This window comes from Mytilus trossulus, chromosome 6 (assembly GCF_036588685.1).
Source record: "Mytilus trossulus isolate FHL-02 chromosome 6, PNRI_Mtr1.1.1.hap1, whole genome shotgun sequence".
In the NCBI taxonomy this organism is placed as follows: Eukaryota; Metazoa; Mollusca; class Bivalvia; order Mytilida; family Mytilidae; genus Mytilus; species Mytilus trossulus.
This window is the reverse complement of record NC_086378.1, coordinates 38,156,180-38,180,514: the sequence shown is the minus strand read 5'-3', so window position 1 is coordinate 38,180,514 and position 24,335 is coordinate 38,156,180. Positions and strand designations below refer to the sequence as shown.

At 32.0% G+C, this 24,335-nt stretch overlaps 1 protein-coding gene across 1 annotated transcript in view; it reads right to left on the bottom strand.

The window, feature by feature from the left end:
* Positions 1-10,374: 10,374 nt before the first annotated feature.
* LOC134721293 (phosphorylase b kinase regulatory subunit beta-like) overlaps positions 10,375-24,335 on the bottom strand; it is a 31,128-nt gene continuing 17,167 nt past the window's right edge. The window contains exons 15-23 of the mRNA XM_063584176.1: positions 23,097-23,179; positions 21,635-21,725; positions 20,478-20,645; positions 19,117-19,392; positions 18,368-18,570; positions 15,496-15,763; positions 14,397-14,504; positions 12,444-12,518; positions 10,375-10,973 (exon numbers count right to left, since the gene is read on the bottom strand). Coding sequence (XP_063440246.1) covers positions 10,770-10,973; positions 12,444-12,518; positions 14,397-14,504; positions 15,496-15,763; positions 18,368-18,570; positions 19,117-19,392; positions 20,478-20,645; positions 21,635-21,725; positions 23,097-23,179 — 1,476 coding nt within the window. The 3' untranslated portion in view covers positions 10,375-10,769. The remainder of the gene's footprint in view (positions 10,974-12,443; positions 12,519-14,396; positions 14,505-15,495; positions 15,764-18,367; positions 18,571-19,116; positions 19,393-20,477; positions 20,646-21,634; positions 21,726-23,096; positions 23,180-24,335) is intronic.

Sequence of the window (24,335 nt, the reverse complement as noted above, 5' to 3'; positions counted from 1 at the left end):
TCTAAATGTCAAAGATTTTGATGGTGACCAATAGGCCATATGTTTGAATAGTGTTGTATTTTCTAAGATGAAAAGTGTCGACATACTTGTGAGAAATATTGGATTTGACAGTTTGATGAATTCACAACGATGCTGCCATGTAAACTGGTTACTGACCTTTGGAAATGTTAGACACTGTCTTCATTTAACACATTATTCTTATTTAAGTCATGAGGACCTAATACATAGATCATAATACAATTCTGAAATTTATATAAAAACTAAGAATCAAAACTCCATATTGAGATGCACATGTCTGTCTTTCTTCCTTGACAAGTTTTTTTATTGGATGAAAATTTCTTTGTACTTGACCAAATCTTTTAAAAGGAACACTCAGTGGTTGACAATAAATCTCAGGTCAATTTCAATTTTGGTGGTTCTGACATGAACAGTTTATAAGATATTCAGTTTCATTACCTTTAAGCTAGTTTTTTTTTTAAATTTTCAATGACAATTAAAGTACCACAACTTCACAAGACCAAATCTTTTGAAATCTGAATACAATGTCATGGACCATTACGAATATTTCTCTCCCAGTCAGAGTTTCAGTATCTATTACAGTTTTTAAGATGATAGACACATACTTGGACTTTACCTCTATGTTCTATATTTAGCTATGATGGCCATTGTTGTTGATTGACAGAAGTAAAAATTATCACGTTAAAAATCAATCTTTAAAGTTTTATTCCAATTGGTTTAGTGGTTGAGGATAAGATCTCTGAACCAGTTAAGTAACTAAGGACAACTGATAGAAAAAGCCTTCTTCCAGAAAAGATACAAATTTTAAAACAAAATTTATAGTAATACTAGTACTACAGACAGTAGACCCATACCATGACTGCAGAAATTATTTTTGTCATCCAAAATAAAAATGGAAAGTACATGTAGGATTGCACTACAGTTCTCACTGGTTGATTTTGTCTTTCTCAATAGTCCTCAATTTTATGGTTGTAGTAAACAAGAGTGCAAACACTGAAATGTCTCTCCTTCTTTACTAATATAAGTTATATGGTTCGCTACTGACCCCGTACGGATCCATAGAGGGTTAGTAAAATCCATAGGGGGTGAGGCCGGAGGCCGAGTCCCCTATGAATTTTATTTACCCTCTATGGATCCGTAGGGGGTCAGTAGTTAACCGTATAACGAATTTATCGGACGCTGAACTTTTTCTGCGGCGTTTTGTTTAAAAATAAACAATGAAACAGAACAACATTAATAGATGACGTCGCCATTAACGCGTCACGAACCCCATATGAAACTTACTAACCCCATACGGTCTCATAGGGGGTCACCACGTGACGGAGTTTAACCAATCACAACGTGATAATTCATCTGTGGTCCGATAATCATTGATATTATGTTGAAAGTCCTAAATATAAATAAAGCTTTATTACAACTGTCACATAAACCAAGTAATCTAAAATTGACCTTTGAACCATGAAAATGAGGTCAAGGTCAGATGAACCATGCCAGGCAGACATGTTCATCTAACAATTCTTCCAAACAACAAATATAGTTGACCTATTGCTTATAGTTTAAGAAAAACAGACTAAAACACAAAAACTTAACACAGAGCAATGAACCGTGAAAATGAGGTCAAGGTCAAATAAAACCTGCACGACTGAAATAAAGATCATAAAATATTTCCACACACCAAATAAAGTTGACATATTGCATATAGTATTAGAAAAAAAGACCAAAACTCAAAAACTTAACTTTGACCATTCAACCATGAAAATGAGGTCAAGGTCAAATGACACCGACCAACTAGACATGTACACCTTACAATCATTTCATACACCAAATATAGTAGACCTACTGCATACAGAATAAGAAAAACGGACCAAAACACAAAAACTTAACTATAACCACTGAACCATGAAAATGAGGTCAAGGTCAGATGACACCTGCCAGTTGGACATGTACACCTTACAATGCTTCCATACACCAAATATACTAGACCTACTGCTTATAGTATTTGAGATATGGACTTGACCACCAAAACTTGACCTTGTTCACTGATCCATGAAATGAGGTCGAGGTCAAGTGAAAACTGTCTGACGGGTATGAGGACCTTGCAAGGTACGCACATATCAAATATAGTTATCCTATTACTTATAATAAGAGAGAATTTAACATTACAAAAAATCTGAACATTTTTTTCAAGTAGTTACTGAACCATGACAATTGGGTCAAGGACATTGGACATGTGACTGACGGAAACTTTGTAACAAGAGGCATCCACATACAAAGTATGAAGCATCCAGGTCTTCTTCCTTCTAAAATATAAAGCTTTTTAGAAGTGAGCTAACACCGCTGCCGCCGTAGCAGTAGCAGCCGCTGGATCACTATCCCTATGTCAAGCTTTCTGCAACAAAAGTTGCAGGCTCGTCAAAAACTTGGTTGTCATAAAAAATAGATTTTCTAAATCTGATCATATTCTCAATCTGACATTTCATAGAGGTAAGGAGTAAATTGAAGCTGATACAACCTTACATGCAACCATACTTTCACAGTATATATTTATATAACATAAATTATGAAATTACAGAAATATATTGTGCACTGCAAAGGGAGGACTTGACTTTTTTTGTGTAAAGATGATTTTGTGAAAGTTTCATTGAAATCCATTTTTGTTTATCCAAGGGAATTTAATATATAAGATCCCTTTCTCAAAACTTTGTGTTTAATTACTGTAAACCTACAAACTCAACCTGATGAAATTATAGAGTAAGATGACATATGCAATGCAGAATTTGGAGCGTCTGAAATATTCAATGAATTCCATCAACTGCTAAAAAAGAAAGGTGTGGCTGCAATATTTGAGAAAAATACCATTACACAACAACAAATACACAAAGCTAGCTGTATGAAACAATCTTAACAACTGTAAATCCAAACTTGCTTGATCCCAAACAAATTAGAATCTTAACTATTGAAAGGAAGGGATTTAATTAAATTATCCCATTTCATCAAACTAATGTTTTTAAAACCAGTTTTCCCCTACAAACTTATGACACCTCTGACTTTCAACAATAGGTCTAATTACCTTTCTTCTCTGTCAAAGATAATTCTCATTATACTGAGAAAATTTATGTAATTTTCAATGGTGGTATACACAATATGTTAATTTTATGCTTAATGTAATAAAATTTGACACAATTAATTCTGATTATTCAATTTAATTATAGATAATAACAAACTAAAAATAAAAACAACCCAACAAACTGACATTATCTGTTAATATCAGATAACAACTTAAAAACAAACTGTCAAATTTACATACAATGACATTTGACAATACATGTATAAATTATAACTAAAAAATCAATAATATTACATTTACATACATAATTTAATAATCAATTCACTGATAGCAACTTACATTTAAAGGTTACAAAAACAGCTCTCAAAATATACTTTTATCCTAGAAATAGTTGAATATATTCATTGCAGTTTTCAAAAAAAATAAAAATAATAAATTAGGATTGGGAAAAAAAAATCAGTAAATTTCTCATTGACATTTATAAGGAGAGGAAGGATCATATTTAGGGATTCATGAAAAGTCTGTTAATTGTCAGAAATTCAGGAATTTGGGATCTAGTTATATCATGATGCAGAAATGGACCTATCATATCCACTTGAATTCAGGTTTTGGCATTTCTTAACTTGGGATCCACTCCCCCTATTTATCATGAGATCATATGTAATACAGTTTCAAATAAGAAGATTGAATATTAGAGGGGATTGTGATATCATTTTCATTTTTATCTAAATTGAATGTTAGTTAATAGCTGTAATAAATTTTGTTTTAAAAAATTAAAATAAAGAAGCAAAATTGAGGGGATTTGGGATTTTAATCAAATTTTCATTTTTAAGCGCATTTATTTATTAATTTTACTTTTAAGTTACTAGCATATGTTTGTATAAAAATAAGAACACATGACAAAATATTTGCGCAGATAAATAAATTCTCATTTAAATAAGCAATGCAGTGCCATTTTTTTTACGCCCCATAACTTAGTATTGAAGTATGGACATACAGTTAAAAAAAAAAACACATTGTCATTTTTCAATAAAAAGAAAAAGAAATCTTCTAAGAAGTGTTATCCTCAGCAAACAATTCAGCATTATCTTTATTAAATTCAAGAAAAGCATTCAAAATTCAATAAGAAAACAGCTTATGAATTTTTTTAAATGAAAAATCACTGATAGACAGTAACACCTTCCCCAAAACAAAATTTTAAAAAAAATTGTAGTTTTGACATTTCCTTTATTTTAAATAAAAAAAACTTCAAGATGAGCAAGCTTAAAAGTATGGTCTATTACAAATAATTTTACTTTTTTCATAAAAATGGGAAAAATAAATAAATGGATTTCGATCAGAAATTAGAAAATGTAAGAATTACATAAAATGTACAAATAACAATTTATGAATGAAAAAAAAAGTGGTTTATCAGGTAATCTACTACATGTACATGTAATAGTGTTGTAATATTACCTTCAAACATGTCATTGACCATGAATGACCAGGTACTAATACTTTTAATAATACCGTAAACGACTCAGTAAGTTATGTCTGCCAATTTTGCTACAGGGCAAAGGTCAAAAGTCATTAGGAATTGTCCGATTACATTTATGTATGGAAAAAGTAATTCTTCCTAGCATTACAATAATTATAGAACAAGTTTAACAAATTAGACTAGTAATAAAAATAACTAACAATATACAGACAAACTAGAACTTGACAAATACTCACAAATACTTCAAGTATGAGCAACAGTTTGACCCTGACAGGTATTGGAGTAAAACAGATACTTAATAAAGGGCTGAGCTTTAGCGCATGATACACCCGTTGCTCTTTAAACTTGTCTTTTATGCTACATTTTTATAATAAATAACAAGAGGCTGTCACAACGACAGCAAACCGGATTTATTAACATTTATTTGTGTCCTGGCAATATCACAAGAACCATTACTGATGATTGGTGAAAGTGAAAATCGTCAATATCAAATTTGACCTTTATTTTGTCATCAGTATCAACATATTAAAATTTGAAAAGCTTAGATTGAATGGTTCGTGAGTAAATGCAACAACATGAATGGAAACACCATTTTACGATCTTTCAAGAACCATAACTCCTGAACGGTAAAAGTCAAAATCATCATTATTGAACTTGACCTCTATTTTGTCATTAGTAACAACATATAAGAATTTGAAAAGCTTTGGTTGAATGGTTCATGAGAAAATGCACGGACACGACTGGAAACACCATTTTTCAATCTTTCAAGAACCATAACTCCTGAACGGTAAAAGTCAAAATCGTCATTATTGAACTTGACCTCTATTTTGTCGTCAGTAACAACATAATAAAATTTGAAAAGCTTTGGTTGAATGGTTCATGAGAAAATGCACGGACACGACTGGAAACACCATTTTTCAATCTTTCAAGAACCATAACTCCTGAACGGTAAAAGTCAAAATCGTCATTATTGAACTTGACCTCCATTTAGTCATCAGTAACAACATATTAAAATTTGGGAAGCTTTGGTAGAACAGTTCATGCGTAAATGCACGGACATGACTGGAAACGCCATTTTTACGATCTTTCAAGAACCATAACTACTGAACGGTAAAAGTCAAAATCATCATTATTGAACTTGACCTCTATTTTGTCATTAGTAACAACATATTAGAATTTGAAAAGCTTTGGTTGAATGGTTCATGAGAAAATGCACGGACATGACTGGAAACACCATTTTTCAATCTTTCAAGAACCATAACTCCTGAACGGTAAAAGTCAAAATCGTCATTATTGAACTTGACCTCTATTTTGTCGTCAGTAACAACATAATAAAATTTGAAAAGCTTTGGTTGAATGGTTCATGAGAAAATGCACGGACACGACTGGAAACACCATTTTTCAATCTTTCAAGAACCATAACTCCTGAACGGTAAAAGTCAAAATCGTCATTATTGAACTTGACCTCCATTTAGTCATCAGTAACAACATATTAAAATTTGGGAAGCTTTGGTAGAACAGTTCATGCGTAAATGCAAGGACATGACTGGAAACGCCATTTTTACGATCTTTCAAGAACCATAACTACTGAACGGTAAAAGTCAAAATCATCATTATTGAACTTGACCTCTATTTTGTCATTAGTAACAACATATTAGAATTTGAAAAGCTTTGGTTGAATGGTTCATGAGAAAATGCACGGACATGACTGGAAACACCATTTTTCAATCTTTCAAGAACCATAACTCCTGAACGGTAAAAGTCAAAATCGACATTATTGAACTTGACCTCCATTTTGTCACCAGTAACAACATATTAAATTTGGGAAGCTTTGGTAGAACAGTTCATGCGTAAATGCACGGACACAACTGGAAACGCCATTTTTCAATCTTTCAAGAACCATAACTCCTGAACGGTAAAAGTCAAAATCGCCATTATTGAACTTGACCTTCATTTAGTTGTCAGTAACAACATATTAAAATTTTAAAAGCTTTGGTTGAACGGTTCATGAGTTAATACACGGACAACATTTGATTGCCGACCGACCGGCCACCCGGCCGCTCGGCATCCCCAAATCAATAACCAACATTTTTGTCACAAAAATCCGGTTAAAAATGCACAAAAAAATTGGCACTATTAAGGCTAACTCAAATTTAACTAAGTTTGTTGTCTTAATTTTTCATCCATACATTCTATCTTGTTCACAACACACTTTCTGAGTACCAAGTACCTTTTATTGTATCCCCCCTTTTTTAAGCATAAAAATTCATAACACGGAAATGTAAAATCTGAAATTTATAAAATTGAAAGGGAGCTTACATCAATAGATATAAACAATTCACCAAAGTTTCATGGACATTGGTGAAAGACTTTTTGAGTTATTGTCCGAAGTGTTAAAAATCCCCCTTTTTTTATGAATAAAGCCCCATAAATCCAAAACTTAAAATCTGAAATTTATAAAAATTGAAAGGGAGCTTACATCAATAGATATAAACAATTCACCACAGTTTCATGGACATTGGTGAAAGCCTTTTTGAGTTATTGTCCGAAGTGTTGAAAATCCCCCCTTTTTTATGAATATAGCCCCATAAATCCAAAACTTAAAATCTGAAATTAAAAAAAAACCAAAGGGAGCTTACATCAATAGATATAAACAATTCACTTAAGTTTCATGGAAATTGGTGGAAGTGTTTTTGAGTTATTGTCCGAAATGTGGACGAAGGACGGACGGACAGACGGCCGGACAACGGTATACCATAATACGGCCGTCTAAAAGACGGGCGTATAAAAACTACTATTCATATTTAGAAAATATATCTTGCATCAAATATTTTGTTAGGTACTACTGTTGCTCATATCTGATTTATTAAAGTCAAAATGAGAAAATAATAGAATGTATTTATTCTGTAGTTTAAGTTCAATGAAAACCTATATGTTTGAAGAAATTAGCAATTTTTTATTTATATGGAGATCAAACAGATGCCCTGTGAAGGGTGATAATTGAAGATATATAATCATCTGTATTTTGACTAGTGTTGATAACTCAAATAATTCTGCGCCCTCTAGCCTATCGATGTATGTAGCAATCGGAGATTAGACAGAGATCGGCGGAATATAACGGCTGACATTATTCGGTTTATAGTGTTGAGGGTTCCAAGAGCCATTATAAATCAATTAGCATTATGGCATTATGCAAGCTCAATTTGTTAAAGGCAGGAACAATATATACAACTTTTAAAGTATGAAATCTTTAGAATTAATCAGAAAAAAACACTTAAGGTAAGGGGACTGCTTTGTAAGATATACAAAATTGTTTATAGAAATTATCCGTTAGTATTTCATTTAATAATCTCAGTGATGGTATTATCAGATGGAAAATGATTCATTGGTCACACATTCTAAAATACTATCATTTTTAAGAAATATAACAGCTAATACCAGATCAGATACACATGAAAGTGAGATCATCTTTCTAAAGTTAGTCATTTTGAATATTTTTCAATTCCTTTGTATGTTAATATATCTAGAAAAAAAGGTCAAATTGATTTGTTAATTGATGACAAGGTTGGCAGTAAGGATCGAAATAAAATAAACACCCTTAGCTGTGATTCTCTTAGTGAGATGTTAGATGTCACCTGCCAGATCAAATAATTGAAAATGACTAGGTTAAATACGTGAGAAACCCTAGAAATACTGGGGTACAAGCACATTACCTGAAAAATAAGCAAGATTTGGCCATTCTATTTAGTGCAGTAGTTATTTGTTTGATCAAATATAGATATATATATAAATATCTATATCATCCAACTTGTTTTTTAAATAAGGTGCATAACTTCATATTTATTACCCTTTATGATGAAAAGTTTAAGCTTGGTTTGTTAATGACATCTACAAGGACTCCAAATAAAAGTTAAACTTTGAAAAAAAAGATAATTTATCTATGATTAAATGTTCAAGATAGGAGATTGTCACAGCAGCAAACAACTGACAAATCTAACCAGTCTTTGTGTGTCTTGGGATTGTTTTTTTTTGTTTTGTGGATTGAGTATTTTATGATCTTAGCTATATTGCATAAGATAACAAATACACTATTAGCACCTATAATCAGATAAAAGACTTATGGTTAAAATGTTGTTCTTGGTTACAATTCTTACATATACAGTTGACTTTGATCATTGACAACAGTTTAAAACTTACTATTGAAAGGGATTCATGATATAAAATTTGATAAAGATTTCCAAATGAATAATACTTTTATTGAATACAGGGCCCGTATGCATAAAAATAATAACCTGAGGAAGTATACAATTCACTTCAGAGGAAGATTTGCATGTTCTCAAGGATCATCATATAGTCCAATATCAGTTATTTGTTTGCCTACCGTAATCCAGTATTTTTTTCTTTGGCAAAATGATATGGGAGGACATAATTTGCCAATCTTTAAACAAAATCAATTATAATTATTCAAGCCGAATAAAACAGACATGATGAGAGCTATTTCAATTTACCATACATTTTGTATTTTTTTTTTTTAAACCAAAACAACAAATTTCAGGCAACCTCAGAATCAGAACAGCTAACTATAATTCAGCATTAAAGCTATTAAAACTGTTGGTTTTTTTTTAAATTTTAACGTAAAAAAATAGATCTTCAAATCAATAATCAAGAAATGCAAATTTCTTTATGAACTTACTGTATGTTTTTGTACAAATATAGGAACTATTGCTTTGATGCCAAGGTCAAATTCATAATTTTTGTAAAAATCTGACAATTCTTTAAGTTTCAACTTTCATATCTGGTCATATTTCACCTTTACTATAAGTTTTTGGCTATCTTGGATACTTTCATTTCCAATTCTTCTAAACATGAATTTTGAAGTTAAGCTGCACTATTAAGCTTCCTTTGTAAGAAACAATATTTATCATATTGGCACTGTATATCTGAATTTGTAAAAAAAACACTTAACAACAAAGTGTTTACTATAAATCAAAATTTCAATCAGTTCATTTTTTAGGAAAAAATTGACAACACTGTAAGTACGACACCAGTATCTATTTTTGATATCCTCAAATTACAAAGTCTTCAATCAGATATTATTATTTGGATACTTTTTAATTTGTTATGCATTCCGATTTTCAACCTTTTAAGTCTTCATAATACCAAATAAAGATTATTCCTATTCGTAAACAACATGCCTGTTTAAACAGTAAGTAGAGAGCTTATCTTCTCTGGCATGATAATCATGATTTGAATAGTTAATATAGAGTTAAATTATATCATTGTTTACACATTCAGGTAATGTTGACCTTAAATGGTCTGACTATTCTGGTTAGGCCGTTTCAGTTCATATGCTCCCAAACATTTTAATATTTAGTTTCCCAGATACATTTGGTTTTGAGCATATATGAGGAAAGTGTTTCATGTGTCTTGCATAATAAAACTGGTATCGAACATTTAATTACTCTGACTAAAAGATTTTGAATCTCTTTCCCATGATCTTAATAACTCTTTGTTTGCAAAAACCAACAGCACAAACAATATCATATTAAAAAGGATTTTTGTCTTCTTTTTTTTTTTTTATATCATTTCTACATTTGTGCTTATGCAAAGTTTATCACAAGGAAAATAATGACCTGAATAATCATTATGCCAGGCGACAAATAAATTCATGGACATAATATCATCCCATAGATGCAGGTATCCAGGGATTTAATATGTTAGAATGTATAGCACAGTCTCTGTGCCATCACATTTGTTCTTATTACATGACAAACATTTACCACAATCACATATATGCTTAAATATTAAATATACATTGCATTGGAACCATAAAACTGGTTATAAAAAAGCACTTGCAAATAAAAAATCTATAAAATAAAAAAAATGTTCACAAAAATGTTACAAGACAGACATATGGAAGGTTGTGGGCCTTTCATTCCTGAATTTGTTCTAAAGCTAGTAAACAATTTGGTTCTATTTAATTAAAAAATGAGAAAAAAATGTTGGTGGTTTTACCATCTTTCATTTCTCTTCATTCTGCTAGAATGAGTCTAAATTTAAAAAAACTTTCACAGTAGTTCTTTGAAGTGATATTCTTTTTGCATGATCCTGATGTGACACTCATGCAAATGTATCATGTTCAATTTTATATATTTGATATTTTCTGAGATTCGTTGATATTTGTATGATTAAGGCATCAACTACACATTAAGTAATATGACACATTTCTTCATTTACAAATTTGATTTCTCCTTCTAGAAGAGTTCTGAGTACAGCTTTGGTTATGTAGCTGGTTGTACCATGTTTAACATTTGGAGGAGTGTTAAAGAAAATTCTCATGTCATCTTGTTTTTCAGATTCTTTGTCCCTAGCTTCATCTCTCTGGAAATCTTCAAAAGAGTCTTGAATAATCTGCAAAAAAATAACAAGAACACTTAAGTGCCTTCATCTCAGAATCACAGATTGGTGTAATTTCTGTACATGTACATAGTATTGTGCTTACAGTTTGAGCTCAATTAAAATAAAGACTCATTTTTGCGCCTGTCCCAAGTCAGGAGCCTCTAGCCTTTGTTAGTCTTGTATTATTTTTAATTTTAGTTTCTTGAGTACAATTTGGAGTTTAGTATGGCGTTCATTATCACTGAACTAGTACATGTATATATATTTTTTTAGGGGCCAGCTGAAGGACGCCTGCGGGTGCGGGAATTTCTCGCTGCATTGAAGACCTTTTGGTGACCTTCTGCTGTTGTCTGTTCTATGGTCGGGTTGTTGTCTCTTTGACACATTCCCCATTTCCATTCTCAATTTTACTCTGACAAATATCTGAAAGTGTATTCTAAAGACACTTTGATAATGTCAATAAGTGCCATTGTGACCTCTGAATTGTAGGGATATGAGCTTAGACATAAAAAAATTCTGACTCAAACTTCACAGATAAGTAACTATAACCCAAACTGTGTTCATAAACATATTTTCAGTATCCTATGGTTAACAGTTGCATATATTTGGTGTATGATTTGCTTGATATTATTAGTTACATAGTGTGCTAGTGACCTAATACGATATATATGGGGTCAGTAAATTCCATATGGGGTGACCCCATATATATTGTTTTAGGTCACAAGCACACTATGTAACAAATTTATCTTACCGACTATCTTGACATGTAGTATTTAGACAAGTGGCCTATAAAAGTGATCAACTCTTCAATACTGTTAGTATTAAGAAGCTACTTCCATTGGTCTATACAAAAACAAATGCCAACAATAACAACTTATTAGCTTTAAATGTGTTTTATGAATTTATTTCAATCTTTCATCATCATGATTGCATTGTCTGTTGAAACCTTTATAGATTTTTCCTCAACAACATCGTGTTGTTTTATAAAGGGACGTAACACCACTACTAACCGTGTATTGAAATAAGCCCTGTCTCCCTACTAACCTAATATGGAATATACACGGTCTCCATGTGGTGGCTTTAAACCAATCATATTTCTAGAAATGTATAGGAGGTAAGATAAAGATTCTTACCAGTGGATTATCAGATTTATCCTGAGATATTTAAATTTGATAATTTAACTATCGATCTAGTTAAAATCCAATAATCCATGAGCTACTGTGTAAGAATCTGTTTCTCTAATGATAATCACATAATTTTTCATTTTTATTGAAAAAAAATTCCCTTAGAGTGCCTTCTGCATTCCGCATGGTTGTCAATTTCTCTAACACCTAGCACATTTAGATTCATGAGGTTATGACCCTTAAACTCAGTCAATCATCTACTGAGATCATTGGCAACCACACTTTGATGTTATGGTTTTAAACAATAGGTCAAATTGCTAAAGAATTAACAAAAGAAATATTAAATAGTTTACAATACCTTATCCATATTAGCAGCCTGATCAAAGGTAACTTCTGGGTTTCGTTTTAACATGGTGGACACAACCATAAATGCCTGAAATAAACAAACCATCCATTGTTAGAAGCATCATATTACAGAGTACTATGAAGGAATTATATCAAGAAGTCAATGTCAATCTCAAATCTTATATTCAAAATGATTCAAGATAAATAGATATGATTTTTATTTTCAATTTATTTCATAAAGTTGTGTGAGGTTATTTGGCCTAACTTACTCATGGCAATGATTGGTAAGATCCAATCAAATTAAGTGAAGTTAACGTCTGGAACTCGTTGCATCTATGCTATAAACTCATCAATGATAATCTTGCACTCCTTTTCAAGATATTGAATGGCCATTAAAGTTTTGATTTTTATTCATTTGACCTATAACACTGTTGTAAACTAATGCATGTTATATTAACATTATGAACTTTGATGTGTGTTATTCTTTATGTTTAATTTTACTCTTTTAAAGCAAATTTCTTTGATGAAGACATGTATTAGTCTAAATAAATGCACTAATAAGTCATTTAATACCATTTATATACTGGTTAGTCATTTAATACCATTTATATAATGGTAAGTCATTAATAACATATATATAAGTCATTCAATAACATTTATATAAGTCATTTAAAAACATTTATATAAGTCATTTTATAACATTTATATAAGTCATTTAACAACATTGGTTTAAGTCTTTAAATAACATTTATCTTTAAAGTCTATAACTATCTTCAGATTCAAATACAACAATAACCTCCTAAACCATGAAAATTGCAGCTACTAAAAGTAAACAAGAGTGCACACACTGAAATGTCTCGCCTTCTTTACTAATTATTGATATTATGTTGATAGCCCTAAATATAAAGCTTTATTACAACTGTCACATAAACTTAACATTAATCAAGAAAACTAAACATTGACCAATGAACCATGAAAATGAGGTCAAGGTCAGATGAACCATGCCAGGCAGGCATGTTCAGCTAACAATTCTTCCATACAACAAATATAGTTGACATATTGCTTATAGTTAAAGAAAAACAGACCAAAACACAAAAACTTAACAAAGAGCAATGAACCGTGAAAATGAGGTCAAGGTCAAATAAAACCTGCACGACTGAATTATACATCATAAAATATTTCCATACACCAAATATAGTTGACCTATTGCATATAGTATTAGAAAAAAAGACCAAAACTCAAAAAACTTAACTTTGACCACTGAACCATGAAAATGAGTTCAAGGTCAGATGACACCTGCCAGCTAGACATTTACACCTTACAATCATTCCATAGACCAAATATAGTTGACCTAATGCATACAGTATAGGAAAAACAGACCAAAACACAAAAACTAAACTATAACCACTGAACCATGAAAATGAGGTCAAGGTCAGATGACACCTGCCAGTTGGACATGTACACCTTACAGTCCTTCCATACACCTAATATACTAGACCTATTGCTTATAGTATCGGAGATATGGACTTGACCACTAAAACTTAACCTTGTTCACTGATCCATGAAATGAGGTCTAGGTCAAGTGAAAACTATCTGACGGGCATGAGGACCTTGCAAGGTACGCACATATCAAATATAGTTATCCTATTACTTATAATAAGAGAGAATTCAACATTACAAAAAATCTTAACTTTTTTTTCAAGTAGTCACTGAACCATGAAAATGAGGTCAAGGACATGGGACATGTGACTGACGGAAACTTCGTAACATGAGGCATCCATATACAAAGTATGAAGCATCCAGGTCTTCCACCTTCTAAAATATAATGCTTTTAAGAAGTTAGCTAACGCCGCCGCCGGATCACTATCCCTATGTCGAGCTTTCTGCGACAAAAGTTGCAGACTCAACAATAAATTTACATTAAATAGTTCTATCAATATCAACCTTATAGTACTGAAAACTGTACCTCTACTATAATCTGTCTGTAAGCAGGATCAGCTATCTTACTCAACATCTGTTCTACTAGTAGGGAAAAGTTTAATTCATACATTGTCATATCTGACAAGGTGGGTTGCTGAAAAAATAAATATTTATTAATTATTTCAGAAATTACACATTAAGACATTTACAGTCTTGATTTTGTTGTAAGGTGTTACTGATCGTATAATTACTCATAAATAAAGACTTTTATTATACCTCAGTATGTTTTTTCTATATGAAAAATAATGAAATAGTTGTGCTATTTCATTTCACAGACTATTTGCCAGTCAATAGTTTCAAAGACTATTACCCTGGTTAATCGTTTTATAATCCTATTTCCCATACTTTTTCATGCTTATTTTTCATTGGACAATAATGACGTCATTAACTATTCTGCTTGGATTTTGTGTGCTTGGCAACGTCAAACTTTAATATCGTAAATGGTATAATATGTTTGTGGCGATCGTAATTTCTCTTATAAAAGAGAAAGAAAATCTTAGCGACGCATATTTTAAAGATATTAAATATAATATAGTACTTAATTTATAATATGGGTCTGTCGTCGTCTCCTAGACCTGTATTTGCATTTGTTCTACTATCTAGAATTCATTATATGCACGGAAAGTTTAACACAAGTATTCCTAGTCTTGATTGCAATTAATGAAATATTTACAAATACAACACGAACTATAAAAAACAAATGTATAGTACATCTTGTGTATGTCAAGTTATGTGACATTTTTCTTTTCTTTCAGATTATATATGTACACTTTTAGAAAGTTAGTTGGCTTGGTATAATAAACACTTAATGATTGTGTTGTTCAGTATAATAAAACTCCTAATGACTGGTTGTGCGGGTAATAGCAAGTTTGTTGTCCCTTCGCATACTGAAGTTCTTTTTCAGATATTTTTGTAAACATAGTACATTTATTTGTCTATTTTTTTATATAGTTTTATATAGAAAAATAAATATTGAGGTATAATAATATAGAATGCTGCACTCTCAGTTATTATTACATTCTGTGTTCCATTGGAAATATCATATTTTGCAATACAATAATATTTTATATTGAATCTTTAATTACCTGAGGTAAATGATATCCAGCTAATTTAATACCATTAGGTGTTTTTTCCAATATTTCCCAAACTCTATCATAAAAGTCTTTGGGAGTCCTGTTCAAGGCCCCATCGATCTGTCTTTGTTGTAAGGGAGTCCTACAATCTGTCTCAAATACATTCTGCACCAGGACTTGGAGTATCATCTCTTTAATATCACTAGGTGATTGTGAGTGTATATCTATAGGACCACCTTCTTCTTGCTCTTTCTCTATCTGTATAGCTCGGATAAACCAACTTAAATGTATATATATGATAGAAATAAGAAGATGTGGTATGAATGACAATGAGACAACTCTCAATCCAAGTTACAATGTATAAAAAGTACATTTATGGGTCAACACAGAGACACTGAACAGCATGATATAGAGGGCCCAAAAAGTGACTAGAACCTGTATGTTTAAATGAAAACTGTAGGTTGACCTCTGTTTGTCTTATTTACATGTTTGACTAATTCATGAACACCAGATCTTAACAAATTTCAAGAAAATGTTCAAAATTCAATATTGGAGCCTACATTCACCAATCCAAACAACACTGTAAAATTTGTATTTATTATATGTAAGCATTCTAGAGAAAGACTGTGACATGTGAACAATTACCCTAAATCTAAATATTAAAGTCTACAATAAAAATAGGATTTTTTTTTAAATCAATAGGTACATACTTTTATCAATACCAGCATCTGTGTTTCAAGTAGATTTGCAAGCATTCACAAGAAATTGCACAAAAAAATAATCTAAATATGACAGTTAAAGTCCTGTAACTCTAAGAAACAAACCCAAATAGTTCAAAATCAAAACTTTCACTTAATCAATCCCAATTACCATGATAACACATCGATTTTTTTTAAAACAAAATGTATTTTGGACATGGGAACCTAAATGTTGACCAATTTGAAGACATGCCTCAAAATAAAAAAAATTGTAAGGGTTCCGTGGAACCCAGTGTCTCGCGTATTTTTGCTGTAAATTGCAGGCTCAACAATAATGAGGAAAACAATCAATAAAAATATTCCTCTTGTTACTATTTTATGATTGTAAGAAAATCTAAGTCCATTTAAAAGTAAATTACACAAAAAAACGGAGTAATCTTTTTACAAACTTTACTTCTGGAAACACTCTTATGATCATAAATAAGCTTCTGTCCAAGTTTGGTACAAACCCAGGATATTTTAAGAAAGTTATTAAAATTCTAAAGACTTTAACCACAGAGTGAATGTTTTGTTTCCCCGCAGAAAAAACTAAGTCCATTTATAGTAAAATACAGAAAAAATGGAATTTTATTTTTACAAAATTTACTTCTGGATATTATCTTATGATCATAAACAAGCATCTGTCCAAGTTTGGTACAAACCCAGGATAGTTTGAGAAAGTTATTAAAATTCTAAAAACTTTAACCACAGAGTGAATGTTTTGTTTCCCCGCAGAAAAAAACCTAAGTCCATTTATAGTAAAATACGGAAAAAAAGGAAATTTTATTTCTACAAAATTTACTTCTGGATACTATCTTATGATCATAAACAAGCTTCTGTCCAAGTTTGGTACAAACCCAGGATAGTTTGAGAAATTTATCAAAATTCTAAAAACTTTAACCACAGAGTGAATGTTTTGTTTCCCCGCAGAAAAAATTAAGTCCATTTGAAGTAAAATATGGAAAAAATGGAATTTTATTTTTACAAAATTTACTTCTGGATACTATCTTATGATCATAAACAAGCTTCTGTCAAAGTATGGTAGAAATCCAGTATAGTTTAAGAAAGTTATTAAAATTTCAAAAACTTTAACCACAGAGTGAATATTTGTTGACGCCGCCGACGACACCGACGACACCGACGACGACGGAATGTAGGATCGCTTAGTCTCGCTTTTTCGACTAAAGTCGAAGGCTCGACAATAAAATCTAACAAGAGACCAAATGACAAAGAAATTAATTATTATATCTGTTCAAAGGGAAATAACTCAAATTCATATAATAAAAATAAATTTTGCTACTTAAAATTCTTCTGGAAATTCTAAAACTCAACAAAGAGAACAGATACAATTGTGAAAATTGTATTTGTCCCTCATTTAGTCACAGAGTACAACTTATTTAAATTTGAAAAGATTTCTTCAAAGCTTATTTTGTAAATGAACGGACACTGTTTGGCAGCCATCCCCTGCCCCAGCAAGCCAACTGTTCATCCCCAAATCAATAACCGTTTTTTCTTTTGAAAACCAGTTAAAAATAGAAGAAGATTGTGGATAAGAATACGATTGTCCTCACTCAAGCTCTCAAATTTTCCAAGCTAAACCAGACATAACTGCAAAATGGTAAATGACTAACAACCCAACTCTGTCTACATGGCTCTTAGCATTGTGTATGAGTTACATAAAATTAAGATGAAACAAACCTAAGTTAGAGTACTGAAAAGAAAAAAAATGCATTTTTCACTTATAAAAGGGCATAAGTCTAGAAAATTGAGTGACTCGCTGCCAAATTATGGACTCTGTCTGCAAGTTTAGGTTCTTTCCATTATGTATTGATTGATAAAATTTGGATGAGAGTAAGAGTGCACAAACCAAAAAAAAATCTATTTTCCAAGTTAAAAAGGGACATAGTTCTAAAACAGCAAGTGACTTACTGCCCTAGTCTGAACTCAGCTGTCTGCAGGTTTTGGTTTTAAGCATTATGTATGAGTTTCATAAAATTTGCAATAGGCAAACATAAGCTAAAGTGCAGAAAGTAAAATGGGATGAATTGAAAGACAGAAAGTCAGAAGAACGGGAAGAAGGAAGGATGCCCAAGTTGCCTACAATAGGGACATATATATATATATCATCAAACTTTAAATCATTTTACCCTATTCGAATCTTCAGTATACCATCAAACAATTCAGGTGAGGCAGCTATCAATTTGCCAATTCCAAGAATAAGTTCCTGTTGTAACACTGCCTGAAGTAGATCATATTGAGCACAGCGACTATACAAAATGTTCTTTACTTCTCCAGGACTGATGGGTTTATCTATTACTTCCTCTTCATGACCAAATACTCCAACTGTAACCTAAAATATAATTTAATCATAAATGACAGGAGTATAAATTCAGCGCAAATTATTTCATTGTCTTTAGTAATAATACGCAAGACAATTTTTTTGGGTGGGTATTTTGAGGGTAATTGCATTCTCTTTGGGTTGATTGATTGATTGGTGTTTAAAGCCACATTCAACACTATTGTGCTACTTCATGGTGGTCAGTTTTTGTTCGTTGAGGAAGCAGGAGCACCCCAAAAGATTGATATATGAATCACATCTTTTTATAAATATTGTTCAGAGATGAATCTGATTTTGCATGGTCAAGTATGATTCACATGAAGCCCTTTTTAAAGAAATTTCAGGACTCTCTTATTATTTCAGTTAACAGTTAGATGAGGAGAGATGAATCTGTATACTATCACAGGATATAGAATGCTAACATAAAGCTTGATACCAAAATACTTCAAAAATTTCAAAATAAGTTTCATGGGACTGATGTGCAGACAAGCAGTGGTAAAACAGTGTAATGCTCCTCCATTGGAGGGGGTATAAAGAATTTCATACATATACACTGACCTGTTTCCCTCTTACTAATATAGTAGTTATAGAAGGTGCTAAACTATCCACTAACTTCCCAAGTAATGAGGATAACAATCGTACAGCTCTCCATTCTTTATACACTCCTGCCTTATTAATAAGTTTGTCTATTTTTTCAGTGATTTTTTGTTCATTGATGTAGAAATCTGGCCCTTCTCGTTGATATAAAACCTTGAGTATTATACTTCTAGATTGTATCCCTGGTGTAAATTTATACTTCTCCACTAAATCCCAGGTGGCCTTGAATAGCAGATCCTGCACAGAAATTGTGTACTAGTTATTATTTATTCACAGATTTAATATATTGATTTATCTTATGTTATCTATCTTCCAAATGTTATTGGCCTTCAATGCAGTTACTGAGAAACAAACTCATTGGTGGCCTTCGGCTGTTGTCTGCTCTATGGTCGGGTTGTTGTCCCTTTGACACATTCCCCATTTCCTTTCCCATTTTTATCTTTTTGAAATACAGGAAGAATGTGTTCATGACACGCAGATACCTCTGCTTGTAAATGTACAGCAAATTCAGCAATTTTTTTATTTAAAAAGGGACATAATTCTAGAAAGGTGAAAGCGACGCCACCCAAATCTACAATTGACCTCTATTTTATGGTAAAAAGCATTGTGCATAAGTTTTTAACATTTTGTTAAGGCAAAGTAAAGTCAGAATGTGGAAACCACTAATTCAGTATTTTTTCCATTTTATAAAGCAACACAACTGAAGAAAGGTGAAAGCAATGCCACCTTAATTCAAATCATAAGGATATCCTAACAGCCAAAGTTTGTTTAAATTGATTCTCTAATTTTTGTGCTATTTTCACATTTCCTGACCGGTGTGAGAAAAATATTTCTCTTCACTAGTGAAAAATCGTTCTCGGCAAATGATTGGTTGAAATTTAATTGTGACGTTGAATTTTCTTGTTTTATTCTGAATTTTCTTATTGTGACGTCATGAAAAAAGGCGACCATGCCTGATTACGTCACATCAAAAGTACACAACTTTCCTCAAATCTTTGAAAAGGAAGGATACAAATCATAAGAGAAACAGATTCCACCAACTATCAACAGTTAAATTTTAATTATTTAAAAAGCTTGGCAAGCCTCGCGCTTTAAATATTAAAATTGAACTGTCTCGAGCGGAGAAATATTGTAATACACTTTTTGCAGTTGTGGAATCTATATTTCTATGGTTTCATAGATTAAAGAAGATTTTTGAGATAAGTCTGTTATGACTGATGCTTAATGATAGCTTTTACTCACATCAGCCATAGAGCCAGGTAAAACATTAATCAACTGCAAAGTTGAATATTATTTATTTTTATCATAAATATTTATATTACCTCTTCACGGACTACTTCTCCATCATCTAAAATTTCTGGAAGTTTTGGAATTTCTGTCAAGCTTTTGAAGCTTTGAGTGACTGCTTTTTCCTCAAACCTTTGAAAGACTTCATCCCCTACAGTATCTAAGAAATCTAGATGTTCTGTACATGCTGAAGTTATCATTGACTGAAAAGAAAGACCCAAATAATTACCATTTTGCCATTATTTTTATAGGTTTAAACTATATTTCCAATTCTTTACCTTTAGTATAAGACTTTTTCGACAATTTCAACAATGAATTTAGTATTGAGGAATAATCTTGTTAACGTTACATGTTGAGTTCATTCATAACAAGTCTACTAGACTTGAGCAATTATTCTTAAGATCTAGGCATATGACATAGACATTTGTCTCTCATTAAAGAACATATCAAAATAAGCAGATGTGGTATGAATTACCAACTAGATAACTTTCTGACAGAGACAAAACTAAGTGGATGTTAGCATCTATAGGTCACAATACAGACTTGAATGACAGACTTTTTGGGTTGAGTACTCACACATATGTTTAACCCTGTTAAATTCTTTATGTGCCTGTCCCAAGTCAGGCACAGTGAAGTCAGGAGCCTGTAGTTCAGTAGTTACCGTTGGCTCATGTTTGCCGTATGTTTTTTTGTAAACTGTTTTGTTATTAATTGGGCCATTAGTTTTCTCAATTGAAATGTTTCAAATTTTCATGTAGGGACCTTTTAAAGTCGACCATACCGTAAGGGTTTTTCTAATTGTTGAAGGCCTTACAGTTGTCTATAATTGCTTACATCTACTTCATCTGAACTTTGGTGGGGAGTTGTCTCATTGGCAGTCATGCCACATCTCCTTATTTATATATTCAAAAATGTGTTGTTTGGTATGATTGATAAGAATGAAAGGATATGTGGAATGATTTATGTATGTCAATGAGCCAACCAATCCAGTCAAAATCCTTAATAAGTCCTTATGTAGAAATAAGAAGATGTGGTATGAGTGCCAATGAGACAAATTTCCATCCAAGTCACAATGTGTAAAAAGTAAACAATTATAGGTCTAAGTATGGCCTTCAATGGGTATATATTACACCACAGTAGATATATGATACCGTTGATCAGTTTTCACTATACATGTATCATCATTACCTACCTGGAGCTTCCCTACTCTAACCCTCACGCCATCCACATCACCTCTTTTAAACATGGATAATAAGTCTAAAAATTCTGGGAAGTTTGGACCTCTACAATGGAAAAGTGCAAATATCAATATACAGCCCTACTTTACATTAAACTACTAAAAAAAAAGATGTTTATGACAAAAGAATTTGTTCACTTTAAAGTGTTTTGTTTTATAGCTGACTATGGGGTATTGGCTTTTCTCATTATTGAAGGCGGCACTGTGACCTATAGTTGTTTTTCTATGTCATTTGGTCTCTTGAGGAGAGTTGTCCTATTGGCAATCATATCACATCTTCTTTTCATATGTTTTGATTATAAAAGTTCAAATATATTGAAGTCTGTATAAAAGAAGTTGAGAGAAAGTCTGGTTAAGACAGGTTACCTGTCTAGTCAGAATTCTATTAAGACAGGTTTCACTGTAGAAGGACACTTATTGAAAGATTTGTCTTGAAGCTCATCTTATTTGTCAGTCTCAAGCAGGGGTCGAAATTAGCGCTAGTCCTGTAGTCCAGGACTAGTAAAATTTGCATCGGACCAGTAGATTTTGTCAGCTGGTGGTCCGGTGGACCAGTAGAAATTTGTCGATAAAAATCACTGATTGCATCGCAATCTCCGTTTGTTTACAAAACAATTTGCCTGTGAAGTCAACTACACGGTACTGGGGGGTATTACAATTGATCAAGTAAATTAATATCTCGGTTTAGCGTCCTTCACAACAATATAAAATGTGGAAATTTTTGGAAGGAGTTAAACCGCCGGACAAAAAAATAAGATAACTGAAAATCAAAAAGAAGATCGAAATAAGGTATACGAAAGTGACAAAAGGAAACGCAAATACCAAAAATCATGGGAAAAAGATCATGAATGGTTGCATTATATAGTAGATCGGAATTTAATGAACAGTACAATATGTGAAAAATTTTGCAGTGACAGACCTAGATAGGAAATGTATTTTCGTAACTGGATCGTCAAATTTCTGATTGTAGACGTGGAAGACAATGTTGATATTTTTTCCTTCTTGATCCTGATTTTGATAAGGAAAATCATTGAGATTACCAAAGCCTTTATCAAAATCAGAATAAAGACTATTCCTTTGTTACTGTCTAACTTATGTAAACAAAAGCATCAAAATAAAATTAAACCTCTGTCATTTATATTAGTGTTTGTCAAATTAATGTCATTTTTGCAGGACCAGTAGATTTGGAGCCGGACCAGTAGAGTTTTCAGTCCACTGGTCCGGCTGGCCAGTACACAAAAAAGCTTAAATTCGACCCCTGGTCTCAAGTATTAACCTTGGATTCTGTGTGTATATCAAGTGTTTTTGTTCTTATAAGAATTTTGGTGGCATGTCTCTGATAGTCTATAATGATTTTATCTTCTCTTTTACTTTACTCAGAGCAAAAAATGTTCAAAGTATGGAACTATCCCCGTACCTTATGTTATTTTCTCTAATTAACATACAAAATGTGGGCCTTCCTGCTAACTTCCAACAACTGGATAAAAATGCTAAATCATTCTGAAAAATAAAATTATAATGAAGCTTTACAATTCACTGCAATTCTGAATAAAATAAACTATTATCACAGAGATATGTCTCGCCTTTTTGTAATTTTGATTATGCAAATGTTGAAATCAAAATAGCAATACTTAAACATCTTACACAAGTTATTCAAATATTCAAAGTCAAGGAACAATGACTGAGTTACATGGCTAAACAATCTCCATGTAAATGAGATGTGCCAATGCTAATACAACTCCATTCAAATATCATTGTCTTATTATAAGTTGTTCCCAAACCTAAACACAAACATTAACTTGTAAACTATGTAAAAGTTTCAAAGTCAATGAACCATGAAGAGGGGGTGGGGCTATATAATTTCCATGGAAACGATACTTGCAAATGCCAATAAATATGAATAACAAATATCATTGACTTAACATTAGCAGTTCATCTTAAACTGATCTAATCACAAACTAATACATGTAAACTAAGATAAGTTTCAAAGTCGATAGACCATGACTGAGGGAACGAGGCCAAATATTCTCCATGGAAATGAGATGTGCCAATGCTTATACAACTGAATACCAACTAACATTGACCTACCACTAATGGTTCCCCTTGAACCTTGAACTGACCTAATCACAAACTAATACACAATAACTTAGCAAAATTTTCGAAGTCAATAGACCATGACTAAGGGGGCGGAGCCAAATTATCTCCATGGAAATGAGATATGCCAATGCTTATACAACTGCATACCAAATATCATTGACCTACCACTTGTGGTTCCCCATAAACTGACCTAATCACAAACTAATACATGTAAAATAAGCAAAAGTTTCAAAGTCAATAGACCATGACTGAGGGGGTAGGGCCAAATAATCTCCATGGAAATGAGATGTGCCAATGCTTATACAACTGCATACCAAATATGATTGACCTACCACTTGTGGTTCACCATAAACTAGACCTAATCACAAACTAATACATTGTTGAAGCCGCCTTCGCCAGAAACAGCATACCTATGTCTCGCCTTTTTGACTCCGTCAAGGCGAGACAAAAAAAGATATCCTTCAAATATCTTGATAAGACTTTTCTATTGAACAATTATAGGCCACTAAAAGCCTCAGTCACACACATATAATAGGCAAACACACAAAATTTACTAAAA